Here is an 11,035-nt window from a genome sequence, read left to right on the forward strand (position 1 = left end):
AACTATTGTATTTATGGATTTCTACCCTTTTTACAATGGGTTGAACGATTGATATTTCTTTGGCATTAGTATTTTATAATATTAGCAAAGTAAGCATGGAAATGATTCCATGTTTGTCTTAAAGGTTTTACTTTATCACTTTGTCTTTATGAATGACAAATTATTTTCCCTTGCTGCTTTGCTACCTTGAAGTAAGTTTGTAGCAAAGGACTGTAATTTTTACATTTTCATATATTGCTTAACATTAACTATTTTGTTGAGTTGAGTTAGCAAAAGTCTATGGATATAAATCAGATCCAATCACCATAATTAAAAGTTATACTCAAAAGGTTAGTACTTTTTTCATATCAGACATCCCTGATTTTTGCTATTAACAGTATTATTTTTGTTCATTGGTCCTAAGGAGTCTAATTGGTTCACTTAGTAGTTCATGCCATAAATTTTTTTCTGAAGAAAAATATTATGAGAAGGGACCATAATTTATTATTTTCATCTCTATTGATGGTTAAGTATGGGAGTTTTCAAGAAATATTTAGCCACCAGTAGTGGCAACATTTCCTAAGTCTTGTTATGGCTTAATTTATGGTTCATTTGAACTCTAACAGAGTACGACCACCAGAAGTGGCAATGTTTCGTATATCTCATTGTAACTAAATTTTGTTAACCACCAGAAGTGGTATATGCCTATGACCACCAAAAGTGACAATTTAGGCTTTCTATGGTTACAATTGAAGGTAATTTTTTTCGAAACTTTCTCTATATTATTTGCATGCATCGATTTGCTTCTGAAGTAGCATTATCTTAAAAGAGGTTCTAAGCTATTATACAATTTGGTGTGATTAATGCACGTTTAGATAATTATGTTACGTTCCCTGAAGGATGAGAACTTTTGATAAATGCTAATCCATTCCTTGAAGTAAATGTGACAATATTAATAAAGCTCATAAATATGAATGCGCTTTTGATGTAAATGTATTACAATTTACCTCCAAAGAGGTAATATGATTGAGAGAATATATACTCAATTTTTCGTATTTTAATTTTGCTCATGAAGAAGTAACACAATTGAAATTCTCTCCTGAAGCAGGAAAATATTGTATGAAACTTTGTCTTTCTGTGCTTAAATAAAATAATAAGCTATTCAAAGTTATTTTTGAAGCACATTTTCATTCCTTGGAGTGAATGAAGAAACACCACAACTCACCTCCTGAAGAGTAGAGTAACAAAGGATATAAATCTTGTTTTTGTGGCATAAAGATCATTGTCGCACGTACCCGTTGTACGTAAAATATCTTAGATAATTTTATTAAATATCAATACAAAGCAAAAGTATTCTTGTTGAATGCTTTCTACTACAATCACATTAATATGTTATGGTTAGTTATCGAGTTCCCCGAAGAAAATAACAACTCATGTATCTTTCCTGAATGATGTAATGACTATGTGGTTACTGCTTTAATATAAAATATTCAGATATTAATGGCGTTTCTTCCTAAAGGAGATATTTGTCACAAAGTTGGTGGTAAAAATACTGAAATTCTTAATTTCTTACATTTATAAATTTAGAATTGTCTTTATAATGTTCATTTTACTATGATTTTCTCTCATGATACAATAAGTGTCTGAGCAATATTTGATAGTATAAAATATATCAACAACTCCTGAAGAGCTAACTGTTTGTCTAGAAGACACATGACACTAGTAGTGTCTGATAAATATTAAATTGTGGATAATAAATGAAGGCTCTCAAAGAGTTTATATACAATATGTCATTCATATTATATGATTATGGTCAAAACATATGTTGTAGTAAACTTGAAGTTTACTAATACAAATGACTAACATATTGAGACTACAAATGATTGGAAGATTGAAAATCTTCAAGTTTCTGCAATCATAGGGGGTAAAATAATATGTATGTGAGAACTTACCCGCCTTATTCTTCAATTTTGTACTATATTATGTATCAGAGTAAACCAGAAGTTTACTAATGCAAAAACAATCACAGTAAATTAGAAGTTTACTAATGCAAAAGTTTATGCCATAGTAAACCAGAAGTTTACCAAGAGATAACACATGACATGATAAACTTGAAGTTTTCATTTGTCATTTTTAAATGAGTTATTTGAGAATTCAGATAAGCATATACTGAAGAACTAGAAGATTCTTCAAGAATTCTCTTGTGTTGCTTATTCTCATAATAAATTGATTATACCAGCTAAAGTTGGGACTAAGACCCCTGATTCAGAAATATAAAAGGTGAATATGGGCCCATTCACCTATCATGTGAACCATTTATAGATGCATATATAAAATGGTTATATGTGTGTTCACTGTCAACCTGCAGTTTGGCATTTGAAATTGTTTTTCTCAACTAATAGCATAACTTTCAGATTATGAAATCAAGACACCTCATAATTAGTGGTTACACAACAGCTTGCAGTAACAGCTTATACAACAACATCCTTTCATCTATAAATAGAGGAATTTTAAGTTCATTATATACGTCAATTTGAAAGTTGAATAAAAACATCAATCTCCCTCTATACTTGTCTTTGGTTTATTTACTTTACAATTTTTATTTCATAACACATTGCTGCATTTTTCGACTTTTAGTTAAGTAACATTAACTTTTAAATAATTAATTATAAACTATTTAAAAGTCAAACAAGTTACTTATATGAAAATTTTGTATTATACATCAAGTTTATGTCAACTCTTTTTCTCAAAACTTAAAACACAAAATGCTTAGCCGGCATTTTCCGATTTTTAAGAAACAAAAATCCTTTACTTTATTTTTCTGACATAACAAAATCATTTTCTTACAAGTGGAGAAACAGTAATAAAATAAATAAATAAATAAATAAACAGTAAGATATAAAATGTGAACGCCTATAATTCGTTAAAAGCTGGCACTCTCCATAGTCGTCGTCTCTCACACGTTTTTATTTAGCCAGAGACAAAACTTCTCCTCCGTCAACTCCTCTGTCAAATATGGCGGCGCTATTGAATTGCCGGCCGGAACTTATGTTCTTCTCTATATTCTCTTTCTTCTCCGTCGCTTTTTCCGACGAGCTTCAAACACTTTTATCCATCAAATCCTCTTTAACAAACCCCACCACCAAAACCAATGTATTCAAAAACTGGGAACCCAATACTCCTCTTTGTAATTTCACTGGCATCAAATGCAATTCCAATGGCTCAGTCAAAGAACTCGAACTATCAAGTCAAAGCCTATCTGGTTTTGTCCCTTTTGATAAAATATGTTCTCTTAACTCATTGGAAAAACTCTCTTTGGGTTTCAACTCACTCTCTGGACGTGTAACTAACGACTTGAACAATTGTGTTAGCTTGAATTACTTGGACGTTGGGAATAATGACTTCACAGGGACTTTTCCTGATATATCTTCACTTAGTGAATTAACCCATTTTTACGCTAATAAAAGTGGGTTTTCAGGAAAATTTCCGGGGAATTCTGTTGCAAATATGAGCAAACTGATTGTTCTTAGCCTTGGTGATAATTCATTTTATCGAACTCCGTTCCCTGAGGTGATTCTGAGGCTTGATAGTTTGAACTGGTTGTACTTGTCGAATTGTGGGCTTGAAGGGGAAATTCCAGAAGGAATTGGAAATCTTACGGAACTGATCAATTTAGAGCTGTCAATGAATCATCTTACTGGTGAAATTCCTTCTGGAATTACAAAGCTAACGAAATTATGGCAACTTGAGTTATATGAAAACGAGTTAACAGGGAAGTTGCCAGTTGGATTCGGGAATTTAACAAGTCTCGAATATTTTGATGCTTCGACTAATTACCTGTACGGTGATTTATCAGAAATTCGAGAGTTAAATAATTTGGTAAGTTTGCAGTTATTGCAGAATGAATTTTCAGGGGAAGTACCAGTGGAATTGGGGGAGTTCAAAAAACTTGTGAATGTGTCTTTGTATACTAACAAGTTAACAGGTCAACTTCCACAGAAGTTGGGTTCTTGGGCTAATTTCGATTTTATTGATATATCGGAGAATAATTTCAATGGTCTAATTCCACCGGATATGTGTAAGAAGGGAACAATGAGAGGATTATTGATACTTGAAAACAATTTCACAGGTGAAATTCCAGAAAGTTATGGAAATTGTACAACATTGGAGCGGTTTAGAGTGAGCAAGAATTCGCTTTCTGGTGTAATTCCAGCTGGAATTTGGGGGTTGCCGAAACTCCAAATAATTGATGTTGCAATGAATAATTTTGAAGGTTTTATTACTTCTAATATTGGAAATGCAAAATCTTTAGGTGAAATTTATGTTGCTAATAATAAATTTTCTGGTGAGTTGCCTTTGGAAATTTCAAAGGCTACTTCTTTGGTGAGAATTGATTGTAGTAACAATCAGTTTTCAGGTGAAATTCCAGGGACAATTGGTGAGCTGAAGAAGCTTGGTAATCTTTATTTACAGAAGAACAAGTTTTCTGGTTCAATACCAGATTCTTTAGGCTCTTGTGTTTCATTAAGTGAGATTAACATGGCTCATAATTCGCTTATTGGATCAATTCCTGTTTCTTTGGGGTCATTTCCGACTTTAACTTCATTAAACTTGTCGGAAAATCAGCTCACGGGGCAGATTCCGACAAGTTTATCACATCTGAAGTTAAATCTTCTTGATTTTTCCAACAATCAGTTGACTGGACCAATACCGGATTCTCTATCAATTGATGCTTATAAGGGTAGCTTTTCTGGAAATAATGGTCTTTGTAGCCAAAACATTAAGCATTTTCGTCGATGTTTTGGTGAATCCGGAAAGCCTAGAGAACTGCACACCCTTTTGCTTTGTTTGTTGGTGGCTGTGATTGTTGTGCTCCTTTCACTTGCGGGTTTCATGTACTTGAAGAAGAAGAATGAGAAAGTACATGAGAGGTCTTTGAAGGAACATTCTTGGAATACAAAGTCATTCCATATACTGACTTTCACAGAGGATGAGATTCTTGATGGAATTAAACATGATAATTTGATTGGAAAAGGTGGTTCTGGGAGTGTATACAGAGTGCAGCTTGCAGATGGCACAGATTTTGCTGTAAAGCATATTTGGACCTCTGATTCAGGAGGAAGGAAAATGTCAGGAACAACATCACCAATGTTGGGAAAACGTGGGATGAAGTCGAAAGAATTTGAGGCTGAGGTTCAAACACTGAGCTCAATTCGACATGTGAATGTTGTGAAATTGTATTGTAGTATAACGAGTGAGGACTCGAGCTTGTTGGTGTATGAGTATATGCCGAATGGGAGCTTGTGGGATCGATTGCACACTTGCAAGAAGATGCCACTTGATTGGGAGACGAGGTACGAGATAGCTCTTGGTGCAGCCAAAGGATTGGAGTATTTGCACCATGGTTGTGATAAGCCAGTCATTCACAGGGATGTTAAGTCTAGTAATATCTTGTTGGATGAGCTTTTCAAGCCAAGAATTGCTGATTTTGGTCTTGCTAAGATTGCACAAGCTGATTCAAACAAAGATTCAACTCATGTCATTGCAGGAACACATGGATATATTGCTCCTGGTAAGATAGTTCATTTTAGTTAATTTGTGTATGTAGATTGAGTTTAAATCCTGTACACGTACATTATATACGTCTTTTACACAATCAGGTAAAATTGACATACAACAATAGCTAACTCTTCATATAATCATGACACAGTATCTGGGAAAATACAGTGAGTCGTGTTAGTATATATATATAAGTTAAATCCAATGTAGATTATCTATTGATTTTGGTCATTGGGGTTCTGAATTCGTGTATCGTTTTTGACTTATTTGAGTTTTTGGCGTTGCAGAATATGGATACACGCACAAAGTGAACGAGAAAAGTGATGTATATAGTTTCGGAGTGGTTTTGATGGAGCTAATATCTGGGAAAAGGCCAATAGAACCAGAATATGGAGAGAATAGCAACATAGTAACATGGGTGAGCAGCAAATTGAAGAGCAAGGAGAGTGTGTTAAGCATAGTGGATTCAAGTATCCCAGAAGCTTTTAAGGAAGATGCAATCAAAGTCTTAAGAATTGCCATTGTCTGCACAGATAGGCTTCCATCTTTAAGGCCAACAATGAGAAATGTAGTCAAAATGCTGGAAGATGCAGAGCCCTGCAAATTGGTTGGGATAATTGTAAGCAAAGATGATAGTAGTAACAAGGCTGAGCAATTAAAGGATCACACCAAGATATAATTGAAGAGTTTTAGCTGGATAATTTCATACCACGTCGTCCTCTTCACTCTTCAACCCGATCTCTATGTTTTGAAATCAATATTCCTTAGAACGTTGTATCTTGTAGCAGTATGTAAAGTTTTGAAGATGGCCTCCTGGCATTGTAACATATAGTAGAAGCTAGATTCATATTAGTGTATTTAATAGAGAATTTAGAGATGCATGGCATAAGTGCCATAAGATGTACTACTTGTATGTGCTCAATAATGATGGTTCTGTAATTCAAATCCAAGTGTAAAATGCCTACCACTTGTCTTAAATCATGTGTTCAATAATTACCGTACAATATGCAACATAAATAATTTTATTAAAATATAAGGTATTTTCTTTTCCGTTCCGATTTGGATTCATAGATCACATTCGACTCATGACTATTAGCACCTTTTGAAGCTAGGAAAGATAAACAAAATAACTGAGGGAAAGTGAAAACTTTCCTTTGGTTTGGCGAAAGGAAAATGAGCAACACAAATATTAGTAGGGAATGTACCAAAGAAAGATACTATTTACCAATAATTAACCATTTTAGCCATGCTACTAAACATAGCCCCAAAAAATACAAATGATATACAACATTCAGAAAATATAGGCAAAATAAGATTTTTTTTTCAATGAGTATTGTTGCGATTCATTGAAAACATACAAATGAGGCAATATGCAAAATTTGACGAAGTTTGAAAGCGAGTTAGACTAGTTTGAAGTCAAAATTCATTATCAATGATATAAAATATTTAAAGAAAGGCAAAAAAGGATTTTTTTATGGGTATCTTTGGAATTCATTGAAAACATATAAATGAGACAATATACAGAATTTAAGCAAGATTGGAGGTGATTTGGACTGGTTTGGTATCAAAATTTGTAGTTAAAATCGAGTTTGAAAGATTCTTCAGTGACACATGTATCACGTATGTATCTCACGTATAGGTATACATGGATAATACATGTAATACACATTTGATACACATATGATATATATATGTGACACACACACATACGATGCATAGTGTGAAACATATTATCTTTTTCTATGTTCAACTTCTACTTCGAATTTTCAATTCAAATCACCTTAAAACTCCGCCAAAATCATCTCAAAACTGAGATTCAAACTCCTTATGATGTACTCAATCTATTTTAATAACACTCACTCATAAGAAAGTAAGAAAATTGACTTTTTTTTATAAATAGCTAATTGGCTAATATTAATAATATTTTATAAATGACTAATTTTTGTAATATGCTACTAGTAGGCGAACATAATTTGTAGTTTCATATAGTAGTAGTAGTATTACTTCATTACGTCTTTCTTGTCATGTCTCTATAATGACAAGAGAGGCCCAGTAACTCCATGTGTCTATTATGTAAATTGGGCCTCTGTAAAATATTATTGGAAAAATAACATTATATAGTCGTTCTCAAAATAATAGCTGAAAAAATATGTATATATATAAATTTTATATACTTTTCCAGTTACCGAATATATATATATATATATATATATATAATATAGTTTCGGTTGCGGGCTAAAAGTAATAGTATTTTATACCCAGCCTATAATACTGATGCCAAGTTTGCCATCAAATTGATAAGCCCGAATGACTTGAAGTTTTAGAGACTATTCCGTACTGCAATAATTTGGATGAACTTTCACTTCCTGTATCAATGATGTTCTAGAACGAAGCCATTTCTACAAAATGGCCCATTTCTTAAGAGATTTTGGTAGCCTATTGATGTTTGGCATAATTCTCTATATTTTGATAGTAGTTTAATTTCATTCTCAAGCATTCTTGAATAGTTTAGTGGTTAAAATTCACCAAAACTGTGCCTAATTGGTACTTTTTGGTTGATAGGGAGTTGAAAGATGAATTGAAGGAACTTTTTAAGTTTTGGGACCAAAATGTACTCAAATTGAAGAAAAAAGCAAAGTGCAAAAACAACGCATTTTCCCTCTAATGTGTGCTCAGTGTACGCTCATCTGGACAAGGTGAAATGTAGAACGCACGGTTCGTGCGAGCATAAATTTTTGGGCGAAATTTATAAGGATATTTTGATCTTTCGAGCAAATTTACATGATATACAAGCTTCTTTTCACCTCCCCGGCCACGCTCTTGACCTGAAAAGAAGAGAACACTACTTTTGAAGCAAGCAAGGGCTTAGAAGAGTCCAAAAACCATCCTAGTCGAAGATTTGAAGAGTTTATCTCAACTTTTCTCATTTTTCGTTTATTATGGAGATTGTTTTGAGAATAGTCATTATGTTTTTTTAGTACTAATATGAGTAGCTAAATTCCCTATCTAGGGTATTAAAGAACCCATTGTTTGACAGTTTTGGGTAAATATTCCTAAATTGTTGATATTTATTCTATTTGTTTGGCTGCGGTTTTAATGAATTCAATTGTTTGAGCTCGCAATTGTTTATGTCCTATTTCTTTTTATTCTTGGGAAAGATTGACAAGATTGGATTAGTCAAACAACAGTACTTCGGGCTAAATTAAGGAATTATTTAACCCGATTTAGAATCGTTATGGGGACAACATGATTTAATTGCGACGTAGAATTGGACGAGTTTATTATCTTGATTATTTTGGAAAAAATAGTTCAAGAATGGTGTCGTTAGTAGTTGGGAAACTCTAGCGAACAACTTTAGGTCCAAGGTTGATAGAATAATGTCAAACAAAGTTTCAGGATTTCACTCAGAGTTAGTCCGGCAATTGGAGGATTCTCTACCTTATGCCTTTGTATCATCTACAAATTTCTTAAGTTATCCTTAACTTCTAGTAGTTTATTATTAGATAGTTGAATCTAATTCATTAGTTAATATCCACAAAATCCAAGTATATTTGTCCCTCTTTGTTCAACTTAGATTATTTAGCAATTGAGTCAACTAGAATACTTCATAGCTCCCTGTGGGATTCGACCCCGACTCATAATTAGCCTAATAATATTTCATACAACCGTAACATATCTCTTATCGAGGTGTGTTTTGGACGTTATAAATTTTGATGCCATTGTCAGGGAGCTAACAGTTTAAGTTTTAGTTGATAAAATAAAATTGCTAAGTGTTTAAAGTTGAATTGTTTATTTTAATTTGCCAAGCGTTTAGGTTGTTTGGGAAGTAAGCATACGTAATTTGGTCCAAACTTGTGAATATTTTTGTCGTTATTTTTCTTATCTTTGTTTGTTTTCTTTTTTATTTTTCTTGTTTATTTTCTTAGTTTTTTGAAAATGACATCACATAATGAAAATTGATCGGGTGATAGCTGTTCATACTTTGATGACCCTTGTCCTTATTGTGGAGGACCACACTCATGGTAAAGTTGTTTAAATTCTCCAAGGGGCAGATTGTGCATACAATCTCAAACTTATGAGTGGAGTATATACGATAGGTATGGTGGTCAAAATGGCCATTTAGGCAATTGTGTTTGTTTGTCTTTCCCTTTCCCGAACCCTCAATATGACGGTTCTACTTTTGGTTTTGACATATATAGAGCTTTGGATGTGGAAGAATATGAGCATGGGTAAAATGGAGAATTCAAACTCATGATGAAGTGCCTATGTGAAGAAGGAAACCAATAGCAAAAGGCCTCAGAGAGATCTTAGAAAATAGTCTCCAAAATGGTTTGGAGCCTGAATTAAGAATTGAACATCCGCCAACCGACTCCATGCTTGTTGGTGATACAGGAAAAAAATTGGAGTTAGAGTCAACCGTATAATTGAAAATAGGATTGAATTTGACTCTAGTTCGGGGGAAAAAAAGATGGCAAGATTTGGGCAAAATTGCAATTTGGAGGCTTGATATCTCATTTCAAGCATTTTTCGACATTGGAGTTGTGTGGTGATATGAGAATTGAATCACATGAATCAATGAGGGATTGCAAAGAGAAAAGGCAAGAGTCGTCCATTTTGAGGTTTGAAGGCGCAAGACGACAAAATGACATTTCTCACATGAAAGCCAAGAAATGCAAAATGCGTTCGGTTTTTTCATCTACTTACCACCCTTGGCGCTCGTGGTCACAAACTTGAGTCCAAGTTAGGCTCCCAATTCATATCCTCCAAGTGGAGTGAAAGTTGCAGGAGCAGTAGAGTAAGAGCGCTTGTTGACCTCGCGGTGCAGGGTTTCACTCCCCTACTGCAATTTCTCACTCCCAATCTCATGTCCCTCATTATTCTATGTTGAGATGTGATCATCGCTACCACTTTTGCTACTACTGATTCTCTTGGCGACGTTGCTAATGGTTCGAGGACAGAAGATGGAGCCACTACTGATGTAACAGTTTAGGGAAGTTCCTCTACACCCTACTTATTTTATTTGTGTTGTCACACCTCCTTTTTTCCTCCACCCCGCAAAGGGGCGTAAAAAGGAGTTTTTCCAATTAAAGGACAATCAAAACGTGATTTATTATTTAATTCCGAGTCGCCACTTAGGAGATTTATGGTGTCCTAAGTCACCGGTTGAATCCCGAATCGAGGAAAAGATTGACTCTGTATTACAGTCCGCGAACCAGAAATTCGAGTAAGGAATTCTGTTAACCCGGGAGAAGGTGTTAGGCATTCCCGAGTTCCGTGGTTCTAGCACGGTCGCTCAACTGTCATATTCGACTTATTTATCTGGTTTTAATACATGTTGAACCTATGTGAAAATTTTAACTGTTTACCGCTTTTATTATTATTATTATTATTTTTAACGAGAATTGCAACGTCGTGAAAATACACCTCGAACCACGTCACATCAATGCACCCGTGGTTATTGACACATTTCAACTCTGTTGAGATTTAGATTTGGGTC

General features: G+C 34.0%; 1 protein-coding gene across 1 annotated transcript; it reads left to right on the top strand.

The window, feature by feature from the left end:
* The first annotated feature begins 2,906 nt into the window (after window positions 1-2,906).
* LOC104220100 (receptor-like protein kinase 7) lies at window positions 2,907-6,488 on the top strand. Its single transcript, XM_009770914.2, has 2 exons — window positions 2,907-5,551; window positions 5,826-6,488. Exons 1-2 carry the CDS (start codon window positions 2,995-2,997, stop codon window positions 6,215-6,217), a joined length of 2,949 nt encoding a protein of 982 aa, XP_009769216.1. The 5' UTR covers window positions 2,907-2,994; the 3' UTR covers window positions 6,218-6,488.
* Window positions 6,489-11,035: the final 4,547 nt, after the last annotated feature.

The sequence above is a fragment of the Nicotiana sylvestris genome, chromosome 4 (assembly GCF_000393655.2).
Source record: "Nicotiana sylvestris chromosome 4, ASM39365v2, whole genome shotgun sequence".
Taxonomy (NCBI): domain Eukaryota; kingdom Viridiplantae; phylum Streptophyta; class Magnoliopsida; order Solanales; family Solanaceae; genus Nicotiana; species Nicotiana sylvestris.

Coding starts and splice junctions, on each gene's coding strand:
- LOC104220100 (XM_009770914.2), top strand. CDS start 2,995: ATGGCGGCGCTATTGAATTGCCGGCCGGAACTTATGTTCTTCTCTATA. Junction 5,552..5,825: donor ACATGGATATATTGCTCCTG/GTAAGATAGTTC, acceptor TTGGCGTTGCAG/AATATGGATACACGCACAAA.